At 68.5% G+C, this 15,791-nt stretch overlaps 1 protein-coding gene across 1 annotated transcript; it reads left to right on the top strand.

The window, feature by feature from the left end:
* Positions 1 to 8,252: 8,252 nt before the first annotated feature.
* On the top strand, positions 8,253 to 9,293 carry LOC125357962 (translation initiation factor IF-2-like). The gene has a single exon (XM_048354796.1). It carries the CDS (start codon positions 8,253 to 8,255, stop codon positions 9,291 to 9,293), a length of 1,041 nt encoding a protein of 346 aa, XP_048210753.1.
* The last annotated feature ends 6,498 nt before the right edge of the window (positions 9,294 to 15,791 follow it).

Here is a 15,791-nt window from a genome sequence, read left to right as displayed (position 1 = left end):
AGGGCTGGGCGGGGCGCGAAGGGCGAGCGGGCGCCACACCATTAACACAACAGCTGGGCACGGACAGAGCAGACGCACGCGCCCCGGAACCGCAGCGAGCCGGGCGGAGAGCGGCCCAGACCTCACGCTCTGCCTGGCACCTCTAGTGCGGTCTCCTTGCACACAATGACGTTTCCATGCACAGTGCTCCCCTCTGCAAGACAGTGGAGCACCTCACTTCCTCAGCGGGGAAAGGCTGTGTGTGTGTGCGTGCGCGCGTGTGTGCGTGTGTGTGCACACGCGTGTGTACATCCCTCAACGGAAGCTGTCATGTGTGGGGAGGTCAGATACGACCCTGACCCTGGGTGGAAGGCGTGGGTAGGAAGATTGTGGATCGTGGGCCGTGGCCACTCAGGGAAAAAGCGAGGCCCGACCTGGGAAAACGGCTTCAACACCGAGGGCCGGGCGGGGGCTCCTGCCTCCTGCCTCCTGCCTCCGGCCTCGCGCGCTTCCGCTCCAAGGGCCGCGGTGAAGGGAGAAGGGCGCCTGCTCAGAGCCCCAGCCGGGGGGGCGTGGGGACCGTGGGCCAGCCAGCGGCGAGGGGACCGCCCGCCGGGAGCGGGGAGGGGTGTGGCGGACGGCTCCCTGCCTGGGACGCCCCACACCCCCCCCCAGGAAATGCAAATACACGTCTAAACAGTCTAAACACCGAGCCCAGAGCAGCCGCCGAGACGCGAGACCCAGGCGGGGCTGAAATCGACCGGGAAGGGATCCGCCAGCAAGCTGCGGCATCGACGACTGCACCGGACCGGACAGAGCCCCGGCCGCGGGCGGCGAGGGGCCGGGCGCGCCTTGCAGTCTTAAAGGGTTGCCGTGACGGAGAAGGAGGCCGGTAGCGCCAAACGTTCCGTAGAGATTCGCAACCACCCCCAGACGCCGGCCACACAAGGCAGCAGTAGCTGTCCCTAAAGCGAGGCCCGGGAGAAAACTGAGAGAAAGGCATCCCACGGATCCCGACAGCCAGCCCCCCCAGTGGGCGCCTCGGGAGTCTAATAAATCTCCACGACCGTCCACACGCTCATCTCACGTCTCAGAGAGGAGGCCGGGAGAGGCGGCTCCCTCCTGGAACCCACAGGCTCCGGGTTCACGGCCAGCCCGGGGATGGAAGTGGAGGAGAGTCCCTCTCCACCGACGCCTTTCATCGCGGCTGTGGGGGCCGCGCCACCCTGGAGGCAGAGGAACGAGCCAACGGGACGGCGGCGCGGGCGAGTCTGGGCACCGCGCGCGGCTCCATCTTGGAAGGAGCCGGCCCGAAGAAGGATGAGGCTCAAGTGGCAGAGCAGCGCCCAGCCCGAGAGAGGCCCTGGGCTCGATCCCACGCCCCACAAGCAAGCAGCCCCCAAACAGAAGACAAAACAGAATACCCCGCCCGAAGAACGTGACGCGCTGGTCCTGCAAGTTCACGGGGGAGGCGCACAGCAGGACGGAATTTAAGATAATAGCAACCGACAAACAAAATGGAAAACACAGCTGTCCTCTGTGCTGCCATCTCTAGCTTCTTGCCACCGAGACGGCGTCTCTCAAACGTCTCTTCCCGGGCTGGCCCGGAACCTCCGGCCTCCCAGTCTCAGCCGCCCACGTGGCTGACGGCTGCTCAGGAGAGGCCTTCTGGAATGTTCTGCCCCCAGGTGGCCTGGAAAGGCCACCTCCTGACGTTCAGCCTCCCCAGCAGCCAGATGACGCCTCAACAGACCTTCACCTCCAGAGACTGCGGCAAATACCAGGGACGGGTGCCCCAAGGAGCCAAGGCCCTGCCAGCCACCACCAGCCAAGACCCCAGGCCCGCGGGAGACGGGAAGCCCCCGGGGCCCGTCGTCCTACGAAGAGAAGCTCCGCTTCCTAGTCACCAGACCGCAGACGGAAACACAAAACACTGGGGTTCCCCTCCCCCATGCAGCCAAAATCACGAGAGGCTGAGACCAGGCCCAGGCGAGGCGGGGGAGACGGAGGGGCGTAGGAGGAGGGGCTGGGGAGCCCTGCGGGCCCCCCCCGCCTGTGCAGCCCCCCCCCCCCGCCCGTGCGGGCCCCTCCCCCCCTCCCTGCCCGTGCCGGCCCCCCTCCCTGCCCGTGCCAGCCCCCCCTCCCTGCCCCTGCGGGCCCCCCCTCCCTGCCCGGGAGGGAGCAGGAATGCTTGCTGTGAGATTCTGTATGTGTTCTTCATACGACTTCCTATGTGTGTCACTGACTTTAAACCTATGATGAATATGTATGTTTTCCTTCTATTTACAGAAACCATGTAAATAGGGCAGAACACCCATTCCCAGGCTTCCAGGCGTGAGTGCCCTCCTCTCCCTCTGCAGCAGTGTGCACACACAGCCCTACAGGGAACGTGAGCGCACAGTGCGTCTGCACGCGTGGGTGTAAGGTCCCACCTCCAGGCTCCACCCCTTCCTCCGAGCTCCGCCTTGGGTACTTCCTGTGCTTGGCCGCTGCTCAATGGGGAAGTGAACACCAGCAAGATGGCCCCCCCCCCCCCGGGGGTCCTTCGCCCCCAGCGCTCTCCTGGCCAGCGGGAGGCGGGGAAGCGCGCCCCGACGACCGAGGCGGGCCAAGAAAAGGTGAAGAGTCGAAGGACCGCCCGCACCCAGCCCCCCCCCCCCCCGCCGGAGGACGATCAGACAGCCCGGGAGAGGGTCTGCGCACGGTCTTTAGTGGGAGGAGCTTTGGCTTTAAAGCGGCCGGAGGGGGAGGGGTGTACGTGCACCTATGGAGGGACGGTGAAGGGAGCCTGAGCTGTCCGTCAAGGGTGGAGGGCCGAGGGACCCATCCTAAGAGGCGGCCTAATCTACGTCACAGCCCACAGGACCGCCTCCGGGTTCACCACCGGGCGCCATCTTGGCCACACGTGGTCTCAAGGCTGGGAGGCGGGGCCAGCTAGAACCGCCGGTCCCGTTCTGCGTATTCACCCCACGTGACCCCGGGGCGGGGACACACAGGCGGGGCCAGCTGGGCTCGCTCCACACCCCCACCCCGATGTCAGGGCCAGAGGCCACCAGGCGTCCCGGGACACCACTAACACACACACACACACACACACACACACACACACACGCACACGAGGCAGAGCACCGCCACAGCCCGGGAAGGTGACAGGCAAAGGACCACCAGCACCAGGCCGGCGGGGGGAGGGGGGGGCTCCGGGGGGAGGGAGGGGGAGAGGGCTGGGGCCACTCAGAGGCGGGGGGGGGGGGGGGGACACACCGCAGACGCCATCTCAGCAGGTACCACCAGTGGCTCTTAGAATGGAAATTGGAAAGTGACAATCCCCCAGCCGTGCTAAGCACCTCAAAATGGCTTGTGCGGGGAGGAGGAAGGGGAAGGACAGGGAGAAGAGGAGGAAACGGAGGACAAAGAAGAGGACGGGGCGGGAGAGGCCCAGGCCGCCCAGCCCGCCACGCTCCGCTCCCCCGGGGGGCGTGGGCACCCGGCCATGGCCGCTCCCGCCCCGTCCTCCGCCTTTGCCGCCCCCCCTCCTTCCCCGGCTCTCCATAGCTTCCCGCGGGGAGCAGGGCGGCTCCTTCCCCCCCGCTGGGGTGCCGGGCCGGGCCCTGGGTGGCAGGGGCGGCTCCCCCCGCGGGGTGGGGGGCACACGGGCCTCAGAGCTGGGGGTCCCCGGAGGACGGCTCCCCCGGGCATGCGAACTCTGTGACCAAGGGACACGGGTAGAAAATGGAAATCTTTGGCCAGAGACTTACTACAGTGAGTATTCGCTTCAGAGAAGCGGAACGCTCCACGCGGCCACCGTCGAGGGGGCCGTTCCACCGATTCGCCACGGCTCCCGCGGCGTCCGGCCCGAGGCCCGCCACGCTCTCCCTGGCCACCGGTGCCGCTGCAGGAGAACACCCCGGGCCCCTCCTCCCCGAGGACCAGCCACGCTATCTGCAGAAGCCACGGAGCCACCCACGCGTGCCCACAGGCAGACTGCACCCTGCACCCGGGCGCCGCAGGCCAGAGGGGAGGCTGCTCCCGGACCGCGCACACCCGGGAAGCCGTGGGTGCCGCCCCGCGCCGCACCGGACCGGGGGCCACGTGACCCGGGCCACGCCCAGCAGCGGCTCACACTGGGGGATGGTGGGGGGATGGCACGGGGGCTCCGGGTGCGGATGAGGAAGGATTGAGGCAGCAGTCGAGGGGAGCAGTGGTGACACCCCTACGGTGAAGGTGGCGGCACAATAGAGACTGGGGACCCCTACCCAGGCCGCGGTGCTCTTGCCATGGCGCGAGTGGTCCCCAAGGCCCGTGGTTGGAGACACCATCGGGTCTGTGCCTTGGCTGTGGGGATTCCTGCGCTGCCCCCAATTTCCTCTTGTGACATGCTGCCCTCCCCCCCCCAGAGCACAGCCCAAAAAGCGGGGGGTCAAGGGCCTGATCTTCCTGGCTCCGCTTAGAACCCTGGCCACAAGGCAGGGGTGCTGAGGCTCTCCTCACGGGGGAGACTCCGTACCCCAGAGCAGGAGAAACCGGCCAGCACCACGGTTGTCATGGAAACCATTGAATGTAAATTTCATTTTCAGCCTTGCCCAGCAAGGCTATTGATTCAGCAAGAGGGAGAGAAATCGGGAGAGATCAGCCGCTCCGTCCCAAAGCGGAGCCGGAAGCTTGGAGCCAGAGCGACAGACAAAGGAAGCCCGCTCAGCCCGCTCAGGGGCCCGTGCTCCTCCGAAGGCCGAGGCCGGGCCTGGCTCCCACCGCGTGCGCCCGGCCCAGAGCCTCCCGGGGGACACACGCAGCCCACACAGGCCCGGCCCGCTGTGTGACCCGGGACGGGCCCCTGAAACGTCTCCCGAGCCCAACCTCGGTAGCCCACGCCTGTGATCCTAGCCACTCAGGAGGGTATGATCCGAGGACGGAGGTTCGAAGCCAGCCTGAGCTGTCTGTGAGGCTCTTATCTCCACGTAACCGCCAAAGAGCTCGATGTGGAGCTGCGGCTCCAGGGCTCACACACACACCTGAAGTGAGAAAGGCGAAGGGGCAGCACACGGACCCCGAGTTCAAGTCCCAGTACCAGCAAAAAACAAGCTGTCGCCTAGCTGACTCATCTTGGGGACAGCCCGCCGGTCGTTCGGCAGTCTTTTCCTCCTCTCTGGCTGCGGCAGGGCCGGGGGCGTGGCTGGGGTGGGGGGCCACGGGAGGTGAGTTTTGGGGGCGTGACTGGGGTGGGGGGCCACGGGAGGTGAGTTTTGGGGGCGTGACTGGGGTGGGGGCCACGGGAGGTGAGTTTTGGGGGCGTGGCTGGGGTGGGGGGCCACGGGAGGTGAGTTTTGGGGGCGTGGCTGGGGTGGGGGGGCCACGGGAGGTGAGTTTTGCGGGCGTGGCTGGGGTGGGGGGCCACGGGAGGTGAGTTTTGGGGGCGTGGCTGGGTGGGGGCCAGGGCTGTCAGCACTGTAGGGATGTGGCCCATACAAGGGTGGAGGGCAGAGATGGAGCTGCCCACCCAGCCCAGCCCGAGGCTGAGTCCCCCTCCAGGCTGTGGCCCACGCGCCCACCTGCCCACCCCTCCTGGGGGGGGCAGCCCGGAGGACCTAGTCCAGCACTGTGGCTCCCTCCTGCTCGCTGGAGGGGCGAAGAAGCTCCCGTGCCGCCCAGAGCCGCGACCCAGGCTGCCCACGGCTCCCCGGCCCCCCCCGCCCTGCCCGGCCTCGACATGCCCACGGTGCCCTGTCACGGAAGTCCTGGCAGCTGCTCGGCAGAAACACTAATTGGGAAGTGAGACGAGCGAAGTGCTTTAATGAGCTACCCTGTTGTAACTCTAACTCCCCGGCGTTATTTACAGAGATTCTGCTAATGAGGTGCCTGTCAGAGGGGGAGCCTGCGGGGGAGGGGGACCCGCGGGGAGGGAGGGGGAGGGGAGGCCGCACTTTGCCTGGGCACCCCTGGGTCCGGCCCCTGCAGGCCTGGGCTGGGTGCAGAGGCCCAGGAGGAACCTGAGGAGGACAGGGTGCAGCCCCCCCCGCTGGCACACAGGGGGCCCCCCCCAGCGGCACAGCTGCCCCCAGGGGCCGGGTGAAAGGACCCCAAATGACCTGAGTTTTGGTGTTACGTGGCGTAGGGTTTTGAACTCAGGACCGCACTCTGCCACTCGAGCCACACCCGCAGCCCCCTTTGCTCCGTGTTTCCAATTCGATCTCTGCTTTCCTTGGCCCGGCCTGGCGTCCTCCCAGTTAAGCGTGCAGAGGGCTCGGGCGGAGGGAGGGCCGCCACAGCCAGCTCTTGCCACTCGAGCCGGGCCTCACAGACGTCCTCTTCCCGGTCACCGGCGTGGACGTGCTGCCCGGCGCCACGTGGCGCCCGGAAGACGGCGCACGCAGGCCTGCGACCAGAGCGCCCAGGCACGGCCCTCGGCCTCGGGCTCGCCAGCGCCGGGTCACGCGCTCCTGACCCCGGCGCCCGCCCTCCAGGTACGCCCCAGCCGGCCAGACTGAGACACCAGCAGGGCGCGGGCGAGGGAGGGGCTCTGCTGGCCGCGACTGTGTCTGGACGAGGCCCCCCGACGGGCAGTTCTTGCACACACGGCCGCCCTGCCGGCGGCCGGCGTGAACCGCGTGCAGCCCCCACGGCGTGCCACCGGCCTCTCGGGGCCCCGTTCCTCGCCTGTGGTCGTGGGAAGGGTGGGCTGGATGGCTGGGGCAAGCCGGGGACCCGCGGGGACCCGTCTGTTCTCATGGTGGCGGCTTCCCTACTCGGGGAGGAAAAAGAAAAGATCAGAGGGAAAGTAGCTACGCTCGGCAATTAGTGAATTTCTTCACGATTCGACCCTCAAAGTTCTGAGCGTGTGCCCTTCCTTTAAAATGCGGGGCTGTCGGCAAGAGCCGCGGGGCCCGCGCAGCAGCGCAGACTTGCGGTGGAGACGGCAGTGTCCGCCGGCAGCGGGAGGGGAGAGGGCACGCACCGAGGGGCCGAGCTCGGGGGGGGGGCGGCAAGGCGGACCGCGGTCCCCTCCAGAGCCTCGGGTTTTCTTAATCTCATTTCACAGGACAAAAAAAAACCCAAAGACAGCAAAAGCCAGTGTCCTGGTTTTGTCCACAAACAGCCACGCAGCACAGCCAGGCCTGTCCCGAAGCCCCATCCTGAGACCGCCCGAGACCACTCTGGAGGTCCAGAGGCTGAGCCCTGTGCTCCTCCCTGGGGCCCTGCCCGCCCCCAGGTGGAGCCCCGCCCACACCCACCGAGTCCCCGCCCACACCCGGGCCCGGCCCCCTGCGCTCAGAGGACCCTCAGACATACCAAAAACACAAGCAGCTAAGTACATCTGACGGCATCGTGGACGGGGCCTTCAGCCGCCTGGCACTGGGGCCTCCGTTCTGACTTGGCCCTGGCGAGACCCCTCTGCCAGCCCCTTCAGCAGCGGCTGTCGAGTCGCAGGGCCATGTCCCGTGGCCCCCAAGCCGGTCACACCCGAAGGGCGGCTGGCCACGTCCCTCTGTGGGCATTCAGTCACTCCGACAGGGAGGGGGGCCGCCCGCCCTGCTGGTCAGTGAGTCCACAGAGTCCTCACGGGGCTCCGTCCATCGGGAAGGACCCACGGTAGCCCACAAACAAGACGGCACAAGATGGAGAGCAGAAGCCAGGGCAGCGGGCGCCCAGAGGGCAGGGGGCGGGACAGGAAGAAGAGGAGGAGGAAGCGGTGAGCGAGCGAGCGAGCGCTAAGGATGCAACGTTCAGTGCCACCCTTGCCGGGGAGGCTTCCCTAGCTGCTCCACGCGGCCACATGAGGGCAGCCACAGAGTCCATGGCCTGGAGAAGGCAGCAGAAGGCCCAGGCCACGCCCTGGAGGAAGGGGCAGGGCCCCCCAGCAGCATGCTCTCCACAGGCCCTCACCCTCACAGTCCACGCCCGCAGGACCCCCAGTCTCCAGGACTTCAGCCTCCCGGCTGCCGGGACTCAGAGGCTGGAACGGGGCGGGCCCACTGCCTGCCGACGGCAGGCTTCCTGAACACAGACCTGCCCAGACAAGGGCCTCGAGGGCAGCGTGTCCTCCCACCTCCAGCACTGGGCCTCAGAGCCCACGACACTGAGAGCCCATGGCACTGAGAGCCCACGGCACTGAGAGCCCACGGCACTGAGAGCCCACGGCACTGAGAGCCCACGGCCCTCACGGCCCACAGCACTGAGAGCCCACGGCCCTGAGAGCCCACGGCACTGAGAGCCCACGGCACTGAGAGCCCACGGCACTGAGAGCCCACGGCACTGAGAGCCCACGGCCCTGAGAGCCCATGGCCCTCACAGCCCACGGGCCTCGGAGCCCACGGCCCTCACAGCCCACGGCCCTCGGAGCCCACAGCCCTCACAGCCCAGGGCCCTCAGCCCTCAGGACCACCCCACTCTCTAGCCGAGAAGCAAGTCGCAGCAGGCCCCCGCCGGCTTTGCCGAGCTCGGCTCCTCTGTGGGCTGTCAGACGGTCCACCGCTGTCCACCCTTGCAGCAAGCGACTGTCCTCGAGGCTCTGTGACTGCCGTCCTCCTGCCCCGCCCCTGCCCCGCCCCCAGCCCCGCCCCGCTCTCCCTGGGCTTTGCACCCAGCCTCCCGCGCTGCCTGTCCTCCACCTTGGCGCCTGCCTTCGGCTGCCCCAGGGGCCTTCCCGATCCAGAGCTGGACCAATGACGGAGGCCCCCAGTGCTCCTGGGTCGCAGCAGCGGCCCACCCAGGGCAAGGGTCACTCCCCGGCCCGGCAGCAGCTCCCGGCCCCCTGGGCCCCAGCCACCCGCCCGCAACAGGGCCTGCGACTCTCGCCCACCCCACGGCCTGGGGGCCTGGGTGGAGGCCGGGAGCCCAGAGGGCGGGCTCTCCGTGCACTTCCTTGGAACCAGGGCCAGGCTGGGCAGAGCTGGACCACAACTCGCCCGGCACCGGTTACTCGGATGGGGAGCCCGGGGGCCGTCAGGCAGGTGGGCAGCCAAGTGGCCACAGAGACGGCCAGGGCCTCCCGTCCAGTCCGGTTCCCCTCCGCCTGGCGCCGCACCCGGCACCAGGAGCCCAGCTGTGCCCTAGGTGAACCGCCAGCCAGGCGTGCCCAGTGCCCTGCTGCTCCCCAGTTCCCAGACGGTGCGGGGCCCGGTGCGGGAGACAGGCAGCCGGCAGCGGGGAGAGGCCCCCCCGGGGCAGACGCCACAGAGGGCAAGTGCCTGTCCCGCGCTGACCGGTGTCTGATAACGTGGTCCTTGACCCAGCAACCCGGCCAGCAGAGAAAACGGCCCGAGCAGGAGAGACACGGAAAGGGACCACCAGGCCCGAGACTCCTGCCAGCTCTGATCTGAGTCAGAAGCAGACAGGAGCTGGAGGCAGGCAGCTGACTGAGACAGAAGGAGGCCGAGGCCGGGGATGGCTGTGGAGGTGTAAAGGCAGATGGAGTTGAAGAGCTAGGCAGGGGGAGGGGAGGCCAGAGGGAAGGAGAGAGAGAGGGAGAGAGCGAGCGAGAGAGAGAGAGAGAGAGAGAGAGAGAGAGAGAGAGAGAGAGAGAGAGAGAGAGAGCACGCTTGGGAGAAAGGACCCCAGGCAGCAGCAGGAGCAGGGGCGGGGCGGGGGGAGGAGGGAGAGGGGGGAAGGGGCAGTGCGGGCTGGCAGCTCCAAGCCAGCTGTGAACCCCAGATTGGAGCCCAGGGACAGCCCACCTGCCTTTGTCCTGTGGCCGCATGGCTTGCGGTGGGCCAGGAGCGCCCCCTGCCGACCTGGGAGGGTCAGGCAGCACAGAGCACTCCGTATCCCCCCCAGCAATGCCCCCGGCGGCCACCCCCTCCCAGCCCGGCCCCCAAATCAGAAAATGAGAAGACAGGGTGGCCCGCATGGCAGGAGGCTGAGTCCCACCAGCCACACAGGGCTTGCAGACTTCCCTTTAAAAAAAAACCTAGAAGATTGAGGGCTTTACGGGCATGTCCCAGAGTCAGTGTCCATCCCAAACTGCTCGGCCCGGAGCATGGGCCACGGCCGGGAGCCGCTAGGGGACGCCACGAAGCAAGCAGGTCCACGCAGCTCGTGTGTGCTGAGAGGCGGAGTGAGGCCGGGCCGGGCAGAGCACCCCGGGACCGGACGGGAGGCGGGCGGCGGGGCAGCCCAGAGGACAGGCCCTTGACTCACTGCTGACCGCCTAAAGACCTTTCTAGAAGGCATGGTGGAGTGAGAAAGGCAATGAGATGCACAGTAACATTCCATCCAACCTGCATTCAACAACAGGAAAAATGAGAAAGAGAGAGAGAGAGAATGTGCAGGATTTTATTAACAAAGACGACAGATGTGGGCTGAGTTATTAACATGGTTTTCTTTAGTAGAGAAGCCAAGAACATTTTTGAGAAGCGTGAAAAAGATGGCCCTTAAGCCGGGCATCGGTGGCTCACGCCTGTAATCCTAACGGAGGCTGAGATCTGATGACCGGTTAAGAGCCGGCCCAGCCCAGGCAGGAAAACTCCATGGGACTCTCGTCTCCAGTAAACTTCCCCCCCCCAGAGGTGGCGCTGTGGCTCAAGTGGTAGAGCGCCAGCCTTGAGCACAAGAAGCTCGGGGACAGCGCCCAGGCCCTGAGTTCAAGCCCCAGGACCTGCAGAAGGAAAGAAAAAGATGACCCTTCAACCCGTGGGGCGTGTCTGGGTGTGGCCCCCCGCCCTGGCCCGGCAGGCCCACCCACACCAGCGTCTGCAGGGCGGTGTCCGCCAACTCCTCTCTCACACACCCCAGTTTTACCTGGGTGTTCTCCCTCCCAGCCCTCACCACACAGCGGACTCCGCCCGCCAGTGGAACCCGCACTCGGCACCACCAGCGAGGTCTGGCCTGGCCCAGGCCCACGGGGCCCGCCTCCCTGCCCTCCCGGCCCCTCAGGCCCCCGGGCCCAGCTCCCGCCCTGGCCTGCCCGGAGCCTGCGACCCAGCAGACGGCCCTCGCCGTTCCGAGCCTGACAACTGCTGGGAAGTTCTGCTCCTCAGGACCCCAGGGAAGGCCCGGGAGGGGCGCGATATTCTCAGCTGGGTGACCTGGGTGACGTTTTGCAGACGGGAGGACAGACTGTGTCGGTGGCCATTTGTGAGCAATCGCCGGTCCTGGCCTGAATGGCGCCAGGGCCTGCACCGGGGACGGAAACACCAGCCCTCTCCTGGCCAGCCTCCTGAACCCCGGCCTCCCCCCGCCATGCCATCACCCAGCCCTGCCTCGCCTCCGCCGGGATGCCTTCCCGCCACCCACACCACCCTGGGCATTCCAGCATGTTCTCCAGCGGACCTGCCGTCCCCGGGAGCAGCCTTCAGCCGTCCCGCAGGCCAGCACGCCCGTGCCGAGCCCCCCCCCCGCCCCCGCAGCGACGCCCCGGGCCCCCCCCGCCCCCCGCAGCGACGCCCCGGGCCCCAGGCCTGGGCCAGGAGCCCCATCTCTGCTGCAGAATGGAGAGCACGGCCCCGGCGCCCCAGGCATGGCGAGGGAGGAGGAGGGCGGCTTCCTGGGGCCCCATTCAGAACCACGGAGAGCTCCCGGCCAAGTCGCGGGTTCTCCCTTCCCAGGGCAGACCTGGGCCAGGCGCTGCACACCAGGGTCCTGAGCTGGTGTGACAGACAAGGCGGGGCCACCAACGGGAGGGGAGGAGAGGCGGGCCGCCCGGTCCCCCCCCCCCGCCCTCCCCTCCCCCCCCCCCGGGCAGCACGCCCCAGATCCGGTGCACTTTTAACCCACACAAAGTCCTGAAACGTACTCAGCCCCATGGAAGCAGCACCAAATCTACGTGTTTTCTCGAATTATTGAACTAGAAAGAAATGAAAACATCAAAATACTCTCTTTGTGCCAGCTGGAACTGAGCGGCGGCCGGTTCAGTCCGCGCGTCTCAGCCCCACTACCATGGCGGCGGTGGGGGGGAGGGGGGGAGAGGAGCCGGGCTCAGCAGGGGCCACGGGCGATTGGCAGGCGCGGTGGAGGAGGGGAGAGGCGAAGCCTGGCCTTCCTCCTCCCTCCGCCCGGTCCGCCCGGCCCAGGTCCCCCGCCTCGTCCCCGAAAGCTACCCCATCACCGGGGTCTCTGGCAGTGGCCAGACGGCAAGGAGGTGGAGTTCCGGCTCTGTGATGTGGGGGGGCGGGGGGGGCTGGCGCCGGGCACTGTGAGGGTGCCGTGGGGGGGCTGGCGCCGGGCACTGTGGGGGTGCCGTGGGGGGGCTGGCGCCGGGCACTGTGAGGGTGCCCGTGGAGGGGGCTGGCGTCGGGCACTATGGGGGTGCCCGTGGGGGGGCTGGAGCCGGGCACTGTGGGGGTGCCCGTGGAGGGGGCTGGCGTCAGGCACTGTGGGGGTGCCCGTGGGGAAGGGGGGGAGGTCGGCAGGCCTGGGCTGGAACGGCCGCGCGCAGAGGGGCTGCCGCGCCGGGCGGGTGAGGGGGGACCCGACGCCCCGCCTGCTTTGCTTGTACAGGTCCCGGCCGGCATTTCCTCTGCCAGGTCTTCACACGGGGCCTCCAGAGGCGGGCGGGGGGGGGGGGGAAGGGCGGGCACGGCGCTTCTGCCAGGGCTCAGAGAGGCTACGAGGGCTGCCGAGCCTCAGACCCCGCCACCCCACCTCCCCCCAGCCCAGCCCAGGGCTCCTGCAGACGCCCCCCGCCTGCCCCCGCCGGGTGCAAACGTATCCACTGGCTCAATCCCGCTCGGTTCCGGGGACTGACTGCCAGTCCATGGTGCGGATGGGGAGACTGGGGCAGGAAACGGGCCCACGCTTGTGCGGGGTGGGCTCCAGCGTGGACCGCGGCCCCGCGCGGCGTCTCTGGGTGCCCGGGAGCGCGTCTACCTGTGCGCGCTGGGACACGTGGCCCAGGATGACACGGCGCTCCCCTTGCACTAGCAGGGCCCTGGGGCGGGGGGGGGGGGGCGCAGACAGGCTCCGTCCCCCAAACAACAATGGAAATGGACGCCCGCGGGCCCACAGCCAGGGGCGGCACTATGTGGCCTGTAGGATGGGGGGGGGGGACAGTCTTGGGGGGGGCGGGACCAGGCCTAAGGCCCCTCCGCCCTGCACTGGGCCTGCTCTGGGGAGTGGGAGGAAGGTTCGAGGCCTTCGGCGGAGCACCACGGCTCAGCCAGCTGCGGCGCGGGCCGCTCGCACAATGAAAGCTAATTCCTCGGTGGTAATGAGTGGAAGAATTGCTGGCTTTTGACTCCTGGCATAATTACCACGGGACCTCTGCAGGGTAATTCACCAGATAATTACACGGTGGCGGTGGGGGTGGGCGGCTGCTCTGGAAGGTAGAGAGGTAGCATTTAATTTCGAGGGGGTTGCCTAATCCTGTAATTACTCCGTACAGGCCTGAATTCCAGCCGCTCCGTTCTCGGGGGTCGGCCTGAGCGGGCCTTTCTCCCCACGTGGAGGTCACGGGAGGGGCTGGGGGCTCGTGGGCCTCCCCAGGCTCCCGCCAGCGAGTCACCCCGTCACCCCGAGCCTTGACCTGCAGCCCGCGGGGAGGAGCGGCCCGGGCGGGGATGGGAACGGACACAGCGCGGAGGGGAGGGGGCGACGCGCCGGGGCCCGCGGCCGAGCCCGGCGGGGCTCCAGCCCTGTGCTCGCACCTCGCGCACGCGGCCTCCTCCGTCTCGAGGAGCAGGCGACGGGCCGGCCGGCGCGGGGAGGGGCCGGCGGAGCCCAGGCCGGCCCGGGAGGCTGGGGCGGGGCGGGGGATTGATGGGATCTATTTCTGTAATCAATCTGCCGTGACCCGGCTCACGGGGTTACTGCAAGATTAATGAGCGACGGCTCCCAGGACGTTCACCCGGGCTGCGGAGTGGCGCTCCGCTCGTTACCGGGAATAAAAATGATCGGAGGAAGTCCATGGCAGAGCCGGCTGCGCCCTCAGAGCCCGGCCTGGGGCCGAGGGGCCGGGGCGAACACCGCGCGGATGGGAGGCGGGTGGCGCAGCCGGACTCCAGGGCCCCGTGTCCAGTGCTAGGGGGTCGGAGGCTGCCTTTCCCCTCCTCAGCCTCTGTGAGGGAGACGCGGAGGCCGCGCACACACGCGCGTGCACACGCGCACACGTGCGCACACACGCACGCGTGCACACACACACGGCAGCGCGTGCCGAGCTGGGAAGGGCCTGTGTTCCCATCCCGCCCCGAGCCGTCAGGATTTCCCTCGCTCGGCGTCCGGTGCTCCCAGCACGAGAAGAGTAGCCGGGTCCCTTCCACCTTGCACACGGCCGGCTTGCGGGTGAGAGGCGGCGGCTCAAGCCCGCCTTCCCCGCCACACGGGACCAAGCCCAGGCCAGGAGGCTCGGGGCTGGGGCCAACCCGAGCGGGTCACAAGGCCTCGTCTTCCCCGCTCTCAGGGGCCCAGGCCCGTGCACCCCTTCAGACCCGCCCCAGCGGGAAACAGAGGACGTCAGCGTAGGCAAAAGGGATGGGGGCCGTGACTCAGTGATAGAGCGCCTGCCCAGGCTGGAAGCCCTGAGTTCAAAACCCCAGGGCCCCGCTCTGGCAAAGGCCGCTGCTCCTCTGAGAGCCGGGCTGTCCCGGCTACGCAGCCGCACACCCCTGAGCCATGAGGGCCCGGACCAGGCCGAGGCCCCTGTCCACCGACCCGGCCCCAAGCGCCCCCCACAGCCACCGCAAACACGGCGTCAGCGCAGGGGACACCCCGGCCATCTCCACCCGTGACACACGGCCCGTGGAGAGCACGGCGTCAGTGCAGGGGACACCCTGGCCATCTCCACCCGTGACACACCACGCGTGTGGAGAACACGGCGTCAGCGCAGGGGACACCCCGGCCATCTCCACCCGTGACACACGGCCCGTGGAGAGCACGGCGTCAGCGCAGGGGACACCCTGGCCATCTCCACCCGTGACACACCACGCGTGTGGAGAACACGGCGTCAGCGCAGGGGACACCCCGGCCATCTCCACCCGTGACACACCGCGCGTGTGGAGACCATGGCGTCAGCGCAGGGGACACCCCGGCCATCTCCACCCATGACGCACCGCGCGCGTGTGGAGAACACGGCGTCAGCACAGGGGACACCCCGGCCATCTCCACCGGTGACACACCGCGCGTGTGGAGACCATGGCGTCAGCGCAGGGGACACCCCGGCCATCTCCACCCGTGACGCACCGCGCGTGGAGAACACGGCGTCAGCGCAGGGGACACCCCGGCCATCTCCACCCGTGACACACCGCGCATGGAGACCGTGGCGGTGTCCCGGCTCCCCGCCGCTGGCCTGTGGTTTGTCCTCTCCAAATCGGCTTTGAAGTTGAATTCCCGCGTGAGGATGGAGACCAGGCCTCGGGGGGTCACTCTCCAGAGATGGGGCGCGTCTGCAGAGTGACCGCCCGCATGATGGGGGGCCACACAGCCAGGACGGTGTCCCCAAGCTCTGCGCCCTGCTCAGCCTCACCCTCGTGACCCCCGGGTCAGCAGACCCACGTGTCAGGCCCCGCCCCGCGCTGCTCACAGGGCTGCGCACCCGCGCGCCTGGCCTCTCGGCCAGCGGCCCTGCGCCACCGCCGGGGAGGCCGCGGAGGACAGGAGCCCGGGTCAGCCCGGACCCGACGACGCCCAGGCTGCAGCCCAGAGACACCCAGCGGGCCCGGGGCAGGGTCGGCGTCAGCCGCTGCACCGCAGGGTCCTGTCCTTGGCGTGAGGGTGGGGCAGTGGCTGGACCCCGCAGCAGGGCCACCGGGGCCACGCCGGGGTGCAGGAAGCCCCCTGAAGTTCTCCCTCGGGCCTCGGTCCCCGCAGAGCCACGTCGTCCGCACCCCCCGGCCCTCGCGGACCTCGGTGCTCCCCGCCAGCTCCTCCGCCCGGCTCTGCGGCGGGCC

The sequence above is a fragment of the Perognathus longimembris genome, chromosome 10 (genome assembly GCF_023159225.1).
Source record: "Perognathus longimembris pacificus isolate PPM17 chromosome 10, ASM2315922v1, whole genome shotgun sequence".
NCBI classification, from domain to species: domain Eukaryota; kingdom Metazoa; phylum Chordata; class Mammalia; order Rodentia; family Heteromyidae; genus Perognathus; species Perognathus longimembris.
Note: the sequence above shows the minus strand (reverse complement) of the source record. Positions and strands in the feature narration are given on the sequence as shown.

Bases quoted from the DNA above. Each gene is read 5' to 3' on its own strand.
- LOC125357962 (XM_048354796.1), top strand. From the start codon at position 8,253: ATGGCCCTCACAGCCCACGGGCCTCGGAGCCCACGGCCCTCACAGCCC.